The 16,849-nt window shown below is 41.1% G+C and overlaps 1 protein-coding gene across 1 annotated transcript in view; it reads right to left on the bottom strand.

Annotated features, from left to right (window-relative positions):
• Nucleotides 1-16,849, bottom strand: part of TENM4 (teneurin transmembrane protein 4) — a 348,544-nt gene that overhangs the window by 124,602 nt on the left and 207,093 nt on the right. Inside the window, exon 12 of the mRNA XM_010576571.1 lies at nt 2,660-2,845. Within this exon, the coding sequence (XP_010574873.1) occupies nt 2,660-2,845 (186 nt within the window). The remainder of the gene's footprint in view (nt 1-2,659; nt 2,846-16,849) is intronic.

The following is a 16,849-nucleotide window of genomic DNA, read 5'->3' as shown; positions in this document are numbered from 1 at the left end:
GGTTGGGAATTAACTGGGGTTCCTCTAATGAAATCTCTGAATGTGAGCAATCAAGCTAGTATATTTGGTAACACGACTCTTTGTATGAGCAAACAAAATTAATCCACTAGGATCAGAGGTCCCTTGAACACTGTAAGAAAGAGCCTCCTATGACCTACAAAACAAAAGGATTTCTTACTCTCAGACATGCTCAACAGGAAATGGAAGAAGTGTCCTTTACTTGTATCATCCATTTCTACCATGTTACCTGCACACATGGCAATATTGTTAAAGCATCACTTCAGCAATGGGGTTTTATGCTTGTCGGTGCTAAAGCAAACCGGGCCATGACACAGACATATAAGGAATTACTGTCAACAGAACAAGTTGCCATGCAGGGAAATTACACAAGGACAAGGGGAATGCTTTCCACATACTTAATGTAATTCCAAGTCAATGTCCTTTCATCTGTGCCAATATAACTAGCTTATTACTCCTTCTAAAGCTATTCAATTTTCTTGGATATTTATGACTTTGCCAAATCTCCTTTACATTCTACACATTTATCAATGAAATAGTCTGTAGGAAATACTGTTTACAGCTTTAGAGGCATGAGACTATGTACAAATTTGTTGCTAGATCACCATGCAAGAAGATGAGGGGGGGAAGTGAAAAGAAACAGCCCTCTAAGTATTAAAGAACAGTTCCTAAACCAAGGCAGCACTGCAATAGGAAGGTAGCACCACCCAAAATGACAGTGTGCACCAGTCAAATCTTGATGCTGACTGCATTGCGGTGCCGGCCTTTCCCATGATAACACAGGATCTTTATACTTAGAGTGAGGAATACTACAAATAATGGGGTAAATTTAATTACCATGAAAGATAAAAGCTTGTTGTTCAAAAACAGTCTGGGCATATCAGCTGCGTGGAGAAATATCATGTACTGAACTAGTGGCATTTCGGTTTTGCAGCAGAACTAATAAAATGGCACTGAGGGTATGAATCAGGCTTTTTTTGTGCATAAATGACTTTCATATAAAATTGTCCCCTGGATTTGGGACCTTTTGCTGAACTTTTTTTTTTTTCTTTTAAAACCCTTTCATGAATCTGTGTTGCTTTCCAAATCAAAGTGCTTGAACACAAGGCTATAAAATAATATTATAGAAACACAGGATTCCAATTAACACAGGACTCCTCTCTTTTCATTTTAAATTCATTTAAGAGAGGGGGGTTTTAATCCCTTCCTCATGAAAAGAAATGAAAGCTGCTAGGGACATAGAAAAGAAAGCAGAATGTAATGTCTAATGAGACAGAGGAAGTTTTAAGAGCTAGATATTTTTCATTAGGGGATGCATGTGGAGGCCATAATGTCGTAGGGTGACATTAGCATAAATAAATGATAAGTAGAATCGAACCACATATATGGTTTGTACCATTACTCTAATGCTGGAATTAAAATATTGTGATCAGGCTTCATTTCCTGTCTGTCTTTGTGTGTGCAAACTTACTTGGTGTTCAAGAAAAGAAAGTGATATCTACATATAACTAAGTTGATAATCCACACAGATAACTATGCTGACATTTGCCCAGGTATTGCTAGTGGTTAATTTTGATGTAGTGTGATTTATAGGTATCATGGCATAATGAAAGCAACACAGAGGTAAATTTTCTTGTCTTTAAAAGAAGATGATTAATCCAAAATGACTGGAGGAGAATTCTCAGTCCGGAACAACTCTTCTAAAGTCAGCTGATTTTTTTCAGGTCTGCACAAGCATTATTGAGAGCAGAACTGGATTTACTAATTTAGTTTTCCATTAATGTATAATAAATGGTATCTGGGGAGTTTTAATGCTACTGATTTTATAGCATGACTACAGAATGGGGACTAAAGTGGTTGAATGCATGACAGTCAGAAAAAAGGAGGAAGGGAAAATGCATCAAGGAGTTAAGTGAGATGAAGGAGGAAGGTAAAGCCAAGCCAGTTCATTAATGATGCTGCAAATTGTTTAACGTGAGAACTACACCTCTTTGCATGATTTTGGCATATTGGTGGCACCTTATTAATAATAATAATAGACATGACACTGAGAGCTCAAGATAAGTGCCAGGTGCATGAAGAATACAGAACCAAAGAGAGAGGGAAATGAAATGTTAGAAAGGTAGCAGAGCAGACAAGGGATAAGCAAGACAGAGTTAAATACCAGCCAGAAGTCACCTGGCAGCAGTTTCCTCTTTTATACTGGCAAGCAAAGTGGCAGTGCAAATAATGGAGCAAATAAAAGGAAAGAAAACTTTGAATCAGATGCATGTTTCTGAAAATACTGTCACCATAGTAGAGGGAAGTCTTGGAGGCCACGGAAAGACCTTTTGAGAGAGGCAAAGTGGGATGTTTTTAAAAGCATCTAGCTGACATTTGACAGCTTGCCTCTGTGAGATCAAACACCACATAGGTGTACTTCACGTCTGATAATAAAAAATATATATAGCTATGTCATCAACAAATGAAAGGACATTTTGTCTTGTTCCCACATGAAAATGTATGATGTCAGAACTTGAAATCCAAGAACAAAGGTGCTCATGCTACACTAAGTCACACAAATTCAATTAAGCATGCGCCTTTTCTCCTCCCTGATCATCAATTATTCTTTTAAAAGTAGTCGGTTTTTCTTTTTCCCTACCAATAGTGCAGTGCTCTCCGTTCCAGCCCGGGCTGCATTCACACTTGCCATCCCGGCATGTCCCGTGCTCATTGCAGCGTGGGTGACACGCTCGCTGATCACAGGCTGTGCCCATCCATCCCTCCTCGCAGCGGCAGGTGCCTCCGACACAAATGCCGTGTCCTCCGCAGTCCGCTGCACAAATCTCTGTGGGAGAGGAGAGAAGAGGGAGGAGGGGAGATGGGTGGAGAGAAGGGAGAGGGGGAAAATCCAGAGTGTTATTGTTAAGAAAAGCAGCCACACTTCGCTACCTCGCCTTACGGGGCAATGAAAGGAATTCCTGCAGCTCATAACACTAATCCTTCCTGACAATAAGAATCTAATAAGTATATTACAAAAAAAGAGATGGACATGGATTGCAGAGGTCTGCTGTGATTGATCCTCCTATTTACTTTCTAATTTTCTTGCACTCCTCGAGCTTTTGTGATCACCAAATCCGAAGGGAAAGGCTCTTCCAATAAGCAGAACAAAAGTCACATTTAATTAAAATCTGGTTAAGTGTGAAAACAATGTGCTGATAAACTACTGATGCTAAAGTTAAGTGCTGGCAAAGCCTGTTTATGGCTTGTTAAGCCATGGTTCTGGGAATGGGATTCACTAAAACCCTTCTTCTCTCTTTAAAATTAATACAGAATATTTCTATTTCTACTGAATCCGTACATCTGCTATCTCTCTGTTCTCCCACCACCCCATTAAAAATCCCCTCTCAGGCATTCAGAAGTACTACCATGCTCTTTTTGTGAGCTACATGCACTGTGGTTGATAGGATGGTGCTTGTTCCCAGGTCTTATTGGAGTTAACAGAAGCATGGAGTCACAGCCGGATATTTAGGTACTTACCTCCAAAAAAGAGAAGAGCTAAAAGACATTGGCTTTTCAGGGGTGCTGGCCTTTCCACCCTCTGTGAGCCCCAGTGGGCATGATGACACAGATAGATACATTTAATATTTTTGCCCAGCACCAGGCTTTTGGCTAAAACCTTGCATGCCCTTGGCATAGATTTGGGAGACTTCATGTTTTCATCTGCACTGTATTTGTCTGGAAAAACTGAGACTTCATGGAGAGCAGGTACCCACGAGTCCGGTGTTAAAGTGCCTGTTACTACCATTACTATACGGGACTGATCTCAAGTATAAAAATAAAACCAACTACTGATGTGGTGTTATACGGCAGATGAAATGAAATGAATCTATTTCTTCTTCTCCAGGCTCATCAGCTGACTGCTCACTTCTGATCTCTCATAAACCACGACTGCACTCTCCTCAATCGGAGGAGAGGCAATTCAGACTATATTTCAGACTATCAGGTCTTCCCTCTTCTCTCTGACTTCTACCTGGTGCTTCTAAATTGGATTGAAATTTCCCAAATGTTTTGGACTCAAGCTTTCTGCTTGACTGAGCCATTTTATAGATTTTACAGGGAAAGGACACAGTTCCCTTTGGGGAGAGTGGAGAGAAGATGTGAACGGAAGAAATGCTGAGCAGGGTTGGGCTGGAAGCCCAGAACGGAGTACCAGGGTACTCTGCAGAGCACCTTTTCTCTCTTTTCCCCCAGCTACGTACCCCCAGAATGAATATCTCAGATACCAGCCCATCTCCAGTGCTTCTCTTTGTCCCTCTGAGCATATTAAGTGCAGGATTCAGGCCTTGAGGCTTGTGGTGGAGGGGTGACTGGGATTATACAAGACATTTACTCTGGGTCACTGGCTGCACATAAAATATTCAAAACTACTCAGCCTGCATTAACATCACACCTGACTGAAATTCAGCCTTACTTAAGTTGCCTTTAGTCTTTGGCTAATTAATACTGCCAGTAACAGGAAGCGTGGGCTGTTTGGGGACTTTTGACATGCTCCTGATATGGCACTGAACATCCACTTCAACTTCAGGAGGAAAGTTTTGCACCGTAGGAGAGAGCTGCGAGGTCTTCAGCCCCTTACGCTGGAATGCACTCTCGTCTCCAAGGATCAGAGAGAGTCCGTTAGACAGTGGTAACTATGATAGTAATAATAGTAATGCTTTGCATGTCTAGAAAACACCTTATTTTCCAAATGCAACATGAACACAGTATCTAGCTTCTGCTTACTATACAGCTCAGGGTGGTGGAACAGTTTCCAGTTGAAGTCCTTTTGCTGCAGAGTCTTGGAAGTCTCCAAACCCTCTCAAACATTTAGTCCTATATATTTAAATCTCTAATGAAAGAACTTTGGAGTTCAAATGTGCTTAAGACACTCAGGAACTTCTCTGTCCCATTTAGAGTCAAATGTGCAAAAGTATTTGGGCACCTTGGGTGCTTAAACCAAGGATGTGCACATACCACTTGCTGCCGAAATGTAACAGAATCTAATGTAAGCTTTACTGGAAGTCAGTAGAAATGACACTATCAAACACTTAAGACATGGCTGAGGAAGGACTCTTGAGTTGCTGTCAGAAGTTTTTACTTTGCATCTGGTATTGAGACACAGATTTTCACAGCTCCTAGATGCGAGGGAGGTAATATCATACTACAGTGCCCGTTATGAACATAAGGGCTGGGCAATTATCGACTTGCTAAAGGGCTGGAGCCTAGCCGTGTGTGTTTTCTACCCCTTTCTCCAACTGCCAGACAGCACTGCAATGGAGCGTGGGCCCGTCAGGATGGCATGTGAACACAGAGGACCTGCAAGTTAGTTAATGTAGCAATAAAGCTGCACTAAAAAAATAAAAATTGGCTCCTCTTGACTGACCTGATGAACAAAGTCTGGGGGATGATAAAGGAAACAGCAGATAAAAAATAAAAAGCTAGATTATGGTACTAAAATTTCAGCAAGCTGAGAAGAAACGCCTTGAGAAAGAAAGTACAAAGTCTGAGACTGCTGGTATTTAAGCTCAAACTAGAAAAGTATTGTTGTAGCTTCTGGTGCTTCCCAGCAGTCTTTCACCATAGAGCTACTCTAGCGTTGGACTGAAACCACTCCTCTGGTTACTGGTTTATATTCTTTATTCACACGTGTTGAACTTTGCACCCCAGAATACTAAATAACATAATTTTTCTTGCTCCCAATTTTCCAAGAAATCCAGAAAATATCAGCTCGATTACTTCACATCTTCATTATGTCCTGTTCCTTAGCTTTGACCTTCAGGGTCCCATCTCTAAAAGCCCAGCAATGTGCACTGCAAGTAACCTCCTCCGCTGCCGAATGCGAAGCTCTGAAATTCCGAAGCAACAACTATCTCCAGTGATGGACAGGAAAATTGGCATCTTGGAGGACTCAGCCCTTTGTGAGTCCAAAGTCCATGTGAATATCTTAAAGACATTACTAGTATTTACTTAACATTTTACCTTTGGCTTGAGAATGTTAATGAGTCTGAGTACTACTGGTTATTTTTTGATGTTGTTATTTCTGTTTTCACAGATCATAGAGTCACAGAATCATAGGATAGTTTGGGTTGGAAAGGACCTTTCAAGGTCATCTAGTCCAATCCTCCTGTAATAAGCAGGGACATCTTCAACTAGATCAAGTTGCCCTGAGCCCCGTCCAACCTGACCTTGAATGTTCCCAGGGATGGGGCATCGACCACTGCTCTGGGCAAACTGGGCCAGTGCTTCACCACCCTCAGCATAAAACATTTCTTCCTTATTTCTAGAGTGAATCTCCCCTCTTTTAGTTTAAAGCCATTACCCCTTGTCCTATCACTACATGCCCTTGTAAAAAGTCCCTCTCTGGCTTTCTTATAAGCCCCCTTTAAGTACTGGAAGGCCGCTATAAGGTCTCCCTGGAGCCTTCTCTTCTCCAGGCTGAACAACCCCAACTCTCTCAGCCTGTCTTCACAGGAGAGGTGTTCTATCCCTCTGATCATTTTTATATCCCCCCTCTGGACCCGCTCCAGCAGGTCCCTGTCTCTCCTGTGCTGAGGACCCCAAAGCTGGACGCAGAACTGCAGGTGGGGTCTCACCCGATCGGAGCAGAGGGGCAGAATCCCCTCCCTCGACCTGCTGGCCACGCTGCTGGTGATGCAGCCCAGGACATGGTTGGCTTTCTGGGCTGTGAGCGCACATTGCCGGCTCATGTCCAGCTTTTTATCCACCAGTACCCCCAAGGCCTTCTCCGCAGGGCTGGTCTCCTTCCCTCCATCCCCCAGCCTGTATGGATCCCGGGGATTGCCCCAACCCAAGTCCAGTACCTTGCAGATAAAGTAAACAAGGCATAAAGAAGTAAAGCGATGGGTCTACAGGCATATGTGAACTCTGTGGCAGGCACAGGACCTCCTAGATGTCCTGATACCCAGTCTTGTGTCCTGTCAGAAGACAGGGAAATGCAGCTCTTAGTAGGTCAGATATCTAAATGTTGGTGGTGGAGGAAAAAAAAGGAAGATATTTGGAGTGACAATCAGAAGTCTTCTTGGTCTTATTTAATGGTGTGAAACTCGGATAATGCAGTGACATTCAAAAATGGCGAAGAGAGGGAAAAAAAGCACTTTCTGAAAGGCAGAATCTCTGTGGAGTCATTCCTATGAAAAGGGATGGAAACCCACTGGGACATTTACATCTCGACTGAAATATTTCTCACACAACATGCTGCCAAGGAACAGTTTTGCATACATGGCCAAGGGACACACACTGCATGATCTAAACCAAACAGATCTTAGGCTAACCCAGAATGGGAACACTGGGAACATTTTGGGTTTCATCTCCCACCCAGCTGAGACCCCAGCCATGCCACCACCCACACACACAAGAGAGCGCAGGCTCCAGGTTATGAATGTATAATACCTATATAATGGATATATAAGGTGGTTTGGATTCCCAGGCCCCAAGAGCTGTAATAAAGACCCTCAGCTGTGAAAACCACTTGTGAAGCAAACTACTTACGACAGTCTCCCTAAAACGTAGTTTAATTATTTCTGACAGGGAACCAGGAGCCAGGAACTCTCAAATCTAAATCTTCCATTTAGCTGCCAGTTTAAAGATAGATGGGAACCATACAATTTAAATAGCCTTACAACACATATCCTGCTGTACGCCCTGGCCCTTTATAACACGGCTCTCTTAAACGCTCACAGGTTTCTAATGGGTGATTAAATAGTCAGAGTAGCTTTTACTTTTCTGGTGGCACTCAAAGAAATTATCAAAATGGATTTCAGATTAAGTTTCCATTTAAATACAGGTCTTTTCTGGCAGCTCAAGATGACTAAGGCTGATTTACAGAAAAGGGCAGGTGAATCGTTTCTTCGTCATTCAGTCCCAGGGACAGAATTTGCCACCTCTGTTCTTATTACAAGCTGCATTTTTTGGTACATTTCCCAATTCTGTTGTTAAAATTAGAGGACATGATTAGCTACCATCTGAGCTGCGTGAGCAAATGAGAAGGAAAGCTTTTAATTCTCCTATTACAGTATTCACAGACTGGCCAGCTGCACTATATTGCTCCTGCCTATTTAAGCTTAGTTAGAACGCTATGCTTGCGCATAAAAGACCTGCCTGTTAAATATTTTCACACCAGCTGTTCCCAAAAGGTGACTAAATATTTCCTTTCATCTTTAATCTCTTCCACTGCTTGTATGAACAGCTTAGCCATTCCTTATCCTTTCCTAGAGGTGCATTGTGTTTTACTTCATCTTGCCATGCAGCTCTCAAAGCTGCCTGTAGTTCCTTGAAGGAAGGAGATCTGAGCAAATCTGGTGCCCAGTTCTAAGAGCAAATATGAGGCTTATTGTCCTCAGAAGGTACAATCAGCCCATGTACCTTTGTGAGAAATACTTGGACTTTGAGTAATACCCTGTATTTTGCTCCTTGACACTTGCACTTACCAGAGGGCACTGATGGATGTTAACTGATACATGGATGCAGGGTTTTATCTAAGGAATTGAGTTCATTTCTACTCTACCGTCTGGGGTTTTGCCAGGATTGGTGTCTTCCGTTGCCTGGATTTCACCACACCTTAAGTCAGACTCTTACCTGAAGAACTAAATTGAGCCTAGTTGCCCTCTGTGGGTCAAGGAGTAAAGACAGGTAGCTCCAGAGGATGATTCACCTGAAATCTCTTTCATGGAGAACTTCTGCAGCAGACTGTGCTCAAGGCACTGTTGAGTTTTGGGTGGTTCACCCATGGGTCTCAGGTGCATCATAAACATTATCCTTAGAAAAGGATAATGCCATTCCAACAGGGTTCTGGTTATTTTTCATGCAAATAATCAAAAAAGAAATTACTCATCTTCAGTTTCAGGACCTGCTCTATTCCATCACTGCTCACCCCCACTGGGAACCAGTGCTAGCCACAGAACCAGGGAACTGCCTGCTGGCTAGTTTTTAGACAAATGGGTTTTTTTTCTCATTATCCTCTCATGACTTGGGGAGATATTTCCCTCTGGTCTGTAAAGGCTGCTTCAGAATTCATCAAGGCTTTCTTACAAATACTAATCTACCTTGAAACCTACCCAAAATCTTGACAGTGGCTGCTGATGTGCCTTAACTTCTCCATTTTGCATTGACAAAAATTGTATTGTAATTTTATTCTATCTCCATCAGCATGTCTCTGTCTGTTGTTCACTTAATGCTTAAGAATCTCAGCTGAGGCCAAGATTATCCTTCTTGTTCTGCATTTGCACTGTGCCAGGTGTAATGAGGTCACAGTCCATTAACAGCGCTTCAGAAGTAAGAATACTATAGCAATTACTCGTACAAATAAAAACCTTGTACCTGATTCTTTCTTTTTTTGCATAACCTGCTAAAAACTGACCCAAATCTGTCCCCTTAAGAATAAAAAGTCTGCTATGTTGCCTTTGATATTTCAGAAGGAAAGTGGGAAAAGAAACCTATCAAACACTAGCCACCAGTGTAATGCTTTGTTCATGGCCCTTTTTAATTGATATAACAGACACAGTAGCTTCCAACACAGGAAGTGGCATAATCCAGAATTTCATATTATTTTCACATTACATTAAAGAATTGGGTTGGGAAAGGGATAATGATGTCAATTTGTGCTTCATTTATGGCAAATCCATTTTTACATGTTTACCCCTATCCCCCCAAAATCCTAAAATTGGCTTGACAACAGTTTAAAGCTTTCCAGCTTAGAGAAGAGCAATGCAGATGAAAATTTTTCTTTAGCATTCATGTGATGCAAAATCAGAGATTTAGCTGCTTCTGACCTGCCTGCTAAATCCTTTAATAAATATGGATTTAGTGCTAAAATATAAGATCAGGTGAAATTGCTCAGAGCTTCCTGAAAACTGGGGCAGTTCCACTGACCTTCACAATATTAATAGAAAATTTAATAATTAAAAATCTGTCTTAACTGGGATTTTCCTGTTTCAAGTTGGCTCATCTGAGGCAATTTCCAGCCCCAGACAGATTTTTCCTGAAAAGCAGCACAGGAGAGAGGCACTGCACAGAGCTAAAAGGCTGAGTTTGGTGAGGAGCTAAGCCTTGTTTTCACAACCTGCATTTGCTTTAGAAGGCAAGTTATGGGGAATATCTGGGAAAAGCATCTAATATAAAGATCTGGATGGAAAAAACAGAAGGTTCATGATCGGCATGATTTAGATAGCAGTGAAGTGCTAAATACGTTCTTCATAATGAAATGCATTTTGCAGTGCTATGAAACTCTCATTTATGTGGTTTGATAACTCTGTAGTGACATGTGAACTCCTCTGCTGGAACTGAAGAAGACATAAAGCTCATTAGCTTTTAAAACCATCTTTTTTAGAAATGTTATAAGGAAAGTTTCAAACAATGGAGCAAGAGAAAACCTGAAAGGAGAGGTCTGTGTCTTCTGTCCTTGCCAGTAACAAATCTGTAGCATGAAATCCTCTGAAAACCATCCCGTTCCAGTAGCGACTGGGGGGCAGTTGTGCAACTTGTGTCAATGTCACTAATTGAAGGTCATGTGATTTTGCCTTCAGAGATCATGTCCTAAAAGCAAGGTCTGCAAAATTTAATGCCTTTATACAAACAATCTGTTTACCTATTCTTAAAACATACATCAATTATGTAAATATTACTAATGTAGAGATAATAATTATTATTTATGTCAATAAATATAAAACCTGTTTGCTTTTATGAGTGTAATTAAACTTCTGGTACTGAGACAACTGTCCACTCCACTCGAGGATCTCAACTCATGTTGAGATTTTACAATTTTACAACTTTACATAGCTCAGCAAACTGAATATATCTGGAAGTTAACAGTTATTTCTTTTCTTTCCATGGATGAGGAAATCTAGATTAAAAGATGCTCTCCAGAGACTGAAAATGAATCCATCAGCTTTGCTCTCATCCCTCATCAGGAAGAACACCAACCTTCAGCGATGGATTTGAAACGTGACTCGGGACACCTGAGTTTTCGCCTGCTGAACCTGAAGCCCCGAGGAGCGTGCTGGAGTGCCTGCACTGGGGAACACACATCCAGCCTTACAGCGTGACCCTAACCAGGATACCTGAGTCGGCCTAAATGCTGATTCTTGCCAGGCTCTGCAGAAGGAGGACTGAGTACAGGTCTTCAATACGTGTGCAGAAGGGATAACTGCACTTGCAGAAAAGACTGGGTATGCACAAAGGAGGTATAAAACATGAGCTTGTCAGAAGAGGAGAGAGTTTTTACTCTAAGCAGTTGAGCTGGCTTAGCTCTCTATCTTTATGAGAAGGGTTGGTGGAAATCCCTAATAAAAGAAAGGACCCATCTCTGGCCCTCAGCTAGACACACAAGATTAACCCCACTTCAGCCCTTTCCCCCATTTTCCTCTTGGTATTTAGTTCTTTGCTTGCATAAGCAGCTTTGTGTTTAACTGAAAGGCTTCTGCAAATCCTCTTCTAGGTCTCATCTCTCTTTGGAGATTCAAATCAGGACTCCAGGCAGCTCTGAGCTGCCTAATTTGAACAGTCTGCACAGTAGCTGCTCACCTGGTGCTGAGCAGATCCAGGAGATCTGTCCCATAACTGCCCGGGAACCCACCTTCCATCTCTAAAATGAGTAACAAATGAGTTTGGTATGGTAGTACACTTCAGCTGATGTATGTCCGTCCTTCGAGACGGAGCCTCTTACTCTGTAAACATACAGCACCTAGCACAATGGGACTCTTGAGAGTTCTCGCTAGAAATAGTAAGAGTAAGAACAGGAGCAGTCATTAGCAGTCCCCATGCTAGTGGATCACAGCTCTTACCCAATCTGCGCAGCTGCACAATGTACAGTGCTACAGTTGGGATGTCTGTTAAAAAAAAAATCTCACTTCTAAGTGCTATTTCAGCTTGCTTCATATTTGCATAAAGGTCTTCCATCTCCTGTCTGAAAAGTTATAACTCTGTGAGATGAAATTCCATTAAAATGGTCTGCTGCTTTTTATCAGCCTCTAGTTTCTACAATATTTATACCCTATTTTCATCCTTGCCTTAAATGCCAGGGACTGACCATCACATTGTGTCTAAAGCTTCTGCTTTAAAGCTGTGATTTACTTTTGTACTCGTGTCAATCTTCCCTTTATTTATTATTCTGAACTTTATTTTAAACTGTCTCTTGCTGTTGAATAGCAGGACATGAAATGCCAGGTATTGATGGACTTCAGTCTTGGAGCTGAGATTTGTTGAATAAAAATAAATATCCCAAAGTGCAGGATTATGTTTTTCTCTTTGATGCTTAATTGGATCTCTATGCTTCCTGGGATGTGAGTTAAAGCTTCCCAGAGAAGAAAAAATTCCTAATGTATTAAATGAAGTTCCTAACAAGGATTTTTCTCTGGACTAATATTAATTTCCTCTCTGTGTCCATAAGGAGGAGATAATTTGACAGTAGAAAAGCCTTTTGCTCATGCTTATAGTCATTAGTCAAAGAACTAATTTCTTTCCCAATTCTGCACAGTTTAGTTTTGTCTAAAATAAATTCAATAGAGCATTTACAAATGTGTGTGCTGAAGTAATACCAAGCTAGATTTGCTTGGGATTCCCCTACTCAGAGCTCGGCACTACTATACAGACAGTCCCAACATAGTTTCCTTTTTCTTCAGACAACATTCCACCAAGGAACTTAGAAATTTTATTGTTATTAATCTTGTTCAAAAGGAGACACAGAACATGTACGAAACATGCTGGGCGGACCTATCCAGAAGTTAGAAGTCTGTCTACCCACACAAATGGGATGCAGCAGCAGCTGCTCCAAAAGCTTTGTGTCTGCTGTGCTGTCCATATGCCTCAACACGGGTCTGGAAGAATCACCTTTACGGAAAAGAAGCAAAGCTCTCTCCAAAGGCCTTTCAAACTTTCTTCTGTCAAGGTTATTAGAAAGTTGCTCATTAGTGCAAATTGTGATAGGAGTTCTCTGAGCGTGAACACCTTGCAACTTGGAAGGGGGCAGAGAGGCTATACTAAACCCAGTTCATCCACTTCAGACAGCTTATTAAATCATGGATTTCTGGCCTTCGATAGACACCGATCCATTATACGACAATCACTGGTCTTACATTATTTTTGCTTGCTCATTTTTTATGTTATTCTGTTTTACAGACTCCTAGATTATTTTGCCTATTATTTAACCTCAGCCATTATAAATTGGAATGAAACTTGATTTGATGAAGCTGAAAACATCCAATAAAAGTTTGCAGAAACTCTGATCATGATGAGCTCCAGTTGGGTTGGAGTGTAAGGACACAGTCGCAGGAGCTATCCACCAACAACAGCGTAGAATTGACTGAGTGCAAGTGGAGAAGCCATGATGTGGAACCTACGACCATCCTTGCTGAGCCAAATGAATGAGGTATGAGAGGACAGTCTTGATCCAGCCTAATCAAGGTAGATCACAGGCAGAGTCTGACTACACACAAGTATCCACCCCACTGATATTCCAGCAGTATTCTGGTTGAAAGAGGGAATAGTCAGAAGCAGAGGTCTAGACTCACAAAACTAAGAGGTCGTCTACACAGTCTTCTGTGAGCTAGTTACAAACTGATTAGCCAAACTTACTGAACGTCATGTATCTTCAGTTCAAAAGCTGCACAACTGCCATAGAGCAATTCTAAGCCTGCAGAAATATACACTGATTCCTATGGTTTTACAAGCATGACCTATTCCATGCAATGACTATAACATTTCACATTCTTAGCTGACTTGATCAACTGGTTTTATCTCCAAAAGAAATTGAAGAACCAGTTCACATCGGTCTTGCAGGACAGTAGTTTTGTCCTCAGTGACAGCTGGCTTACACTTACTGCATCAAAGAAGTGACTTAATATTGTTTAAAAAAGCAGCAACTTCATGACAGACATTCTGTTGTAGAGAAGGAGCTAGATTATGACCAGTCCCCATGTTGGCATGATATAATTCCAGAAATCATAAGGACTCTAAGGGTCCTTCTTTCAAAAGCAAAGTCAGAGAATAAGCCAAAATTTGGTCATCTGAGACTCATAAGTTTTCAGTGATACAAGCAAACATGCTAATTGCTTAGCCCTCTTCAAAACACACTATTTTAATGGTAGCCTGTTTTAACCATGGAATTTAATAGCTTGTTGTAGTGCTGTGAAACATCTATTCTTCAATTAGCCAAGTTAACATGAACCCCACAGAGTCCAGTACATCACTGCTGTTTTCAGTCAGGAAAGTCCATAACACAAAGCATAATTGATCCAAACAAAAAGAACTTTTGATCTCATGCTGTGACTGCTGAGGTCACATTTGGAGATAGGGAAGAATGCTGAACTAAAATTGGCATGCTGGGAATTAGTCCTAATTGTGGTAGAAAACAAATAGGGAATGGAATAGTCTACCCATTGCCCTTTGAGGTGGTGCATAAATTTGCACTGATGCTGGTACAGCTGATATGAGAGAAAGAAGCTTTACTCATCACAGCATGCCCAAGGTCAGTGAAGATCAGGGATTGCTTGTTACACCACTGGACATACACTATTCTCAGCCTGAGACATGACCTAATCAGACCAAACGTTTTGTGATCTAATGGCCAGAGACAGACTGATGATATCACCATTTCCACTGGATTTGGCCAAGTTTGAAATGACAGCTAGAATGCATGTTTTCAGTTCCTTCAATCTCTCCCTTAGTCATTGTACCTGACCAAGACTGCATGGACTGCTGCAAACAGAGGAGTGGCTAAGAGTGAGATCCTAAACTCATCCCAAAGCTGACAGAAGTTTGAAGGATCTCTGGTTGGCCATGGAAATGTGCTAAGACAATTTCTCAACTATCAGATTGTAAGTAGGAATCCATATTTGAAACATAAAGTTGTATTTTCTATCTTATTGGGAGTTTTCTCCCTCCCTTTAGCATGTCCTTTTCATCTGCTGACCACAAAGATATTTGGACTTTTGAAGAATTGGACTCCCCCCAAAAATAATTACAGCCCATCTCAACCACTACCTTTTTTTTCCACCACACCCGGGTCTCCTTATACACATTTTCAATAAACAAAGGGAAAGGGAGTAAAAGGTATTCAAATGAAATCCTTCCTGAATACTTTTATTTCAAATGTTTTGGCTGGTTTTAGTCTTTTATTGCATTTTTAATAAAAAGCTTAGAAGACTTTAAAGGATAAGTTCATCTTGGCAATGGGTAGGCTAAAATCTGTACTCACAATCCCAGCTACATCAAAAACTTTATGTTTTGTACAATGATAGTTCTTGTTAACACTGTTGATTCTCTGGATTCACTTATTCCTTCACAATTTCAGGTGTTGTATCCTGAGGTTTAGTTCTCTTGTTCTTCCCGATATGTTTTAAAGCTAAGAAAAAGACAAATCAGCAATTTCTTAGGCATTAAAGAGGGCCCTAGCCTGTAGTAAGGTACAAGCTTGTACCATGTGACAGCTGATGTAATATCCTTTTTTTACAGAGACATTTTTAATGAAGAAAATGATGGTTTAAAGGAGGGATTATGTGAAAATTTTCCAAGTATGGATTTTTATCTCAGTGGCCTTGGGCATGACATGAATTTAACATGAGAGATTTAACATGAGATTTTCTTTTGTAAGGTTGACACCAATAAGCCCAAGGAAATAAATTTTTATCACACATCTTGTGTTAACCCTGGTGCTGTTTGACCAATGGGATATGACGTTGTTCAGTAAGATATATGAGAACTGTGTTTCTGGGTGTCTGTATGTGTGTGTGTGCGCCCAATAATCTCCTGCACAATTCCTGATGAAAAAAGACAGTGGAAGGTAAAGGTGCATTTGCTCTAGCTTTCCTGTTTAAAAGTTCATTCTTCTTGGTCCCTTTATCTACTAATTGGAGTACAAAAAATATGCCTGTTTCGATGAACTGTACAACTTTGTGGTGGGGAACTCTGTTGGGTGCTATCTGAAAGACCTTCTCCATTGTTAATTTATACAACTAAATTGGTACTAAAAAATTCAGTTATTACCATTAGCTGATACAGAATCTTAAATCTAATCATTGTTTGTGAACGGACTTGAATTGACCCATACTCCTGCAAAGTAAACAGTAGCTTTTCCATTGACTTCACTGTGCTGTGCAATAATTTATAAGAATATGGCTTCCCTGCAATCAGAGACATGAATACACACCATGCTAGTTTTATTTTAAATCCAGCTTCTCAGCCTACCAAAGGCTGTAAAGCCAGGGAGGACTGTTTTACAACCGGTGGGTAAATACCTGGTCTTCTGCTAGCCCTATGGATACCCACACTATTTCCCCACTGTGTTTGGAGGCCAGGTTTCTCTAGGCATATCTGCAAGTATTGTGATCGCTACACGGCAGTCTGAAGCCCCTCCTAAACTGTTTTTAACCAATCACACAGGCTAAGAGGGGGTTTTCTATTTTTTTATGTTAAATGCCACAGTTCTGTAATTGCCTCTCTCCTGAGGAATCTGTGATCATGATGCCTGCTGAGCCTTCTACAGTTATTTGGCAGAACCGAGGATCTCTCAAAAGCTGAAACCCAGACTGCTCTAAAGTAATGTGAAGTACCCAAATGAGAAGGCAGCTGAATTGAAGAGGAATCAATTAAGCTCCCTTTCAAGGATTTCCATTTAACTAAAATGTGAACAGCCCTCTGCAGAGGTTTCTCTTCTCTAGGACAACTATCCCACCAAATTGGTAATGTCATGGGAAGCCTAAAAGCAGGAGGGGATGGCATGGAAGTGGGCATGAATACAACCCCATCTTTTTTTTCTGTCCGCTAAAGACATTTATAACATTTCTAGCCAGAGTTAAGT

Source organism: Haliaeetus leucocephalus, unplaced genomic scaffold (genome assembly GCF_000737465.1).
Source record: "Haliaeetus leucocephalus isolate CR32 unplaced genomic scaffold, Haliaeetus_leucocephalus-4.0 Scaffold536, whole genome shotgun sequence".
Lineage (NCBI taxonomy): Eukaryota > Metazoa > Chordata > Aves > Accipitriformes > Accipitridae > Haliaeetus > Haliaeetus leucocephalus.
Note: the sequence above shows the minus strand (reverse complement) of the source record. Positions and strands in the feature narration are given on the sequence as shown.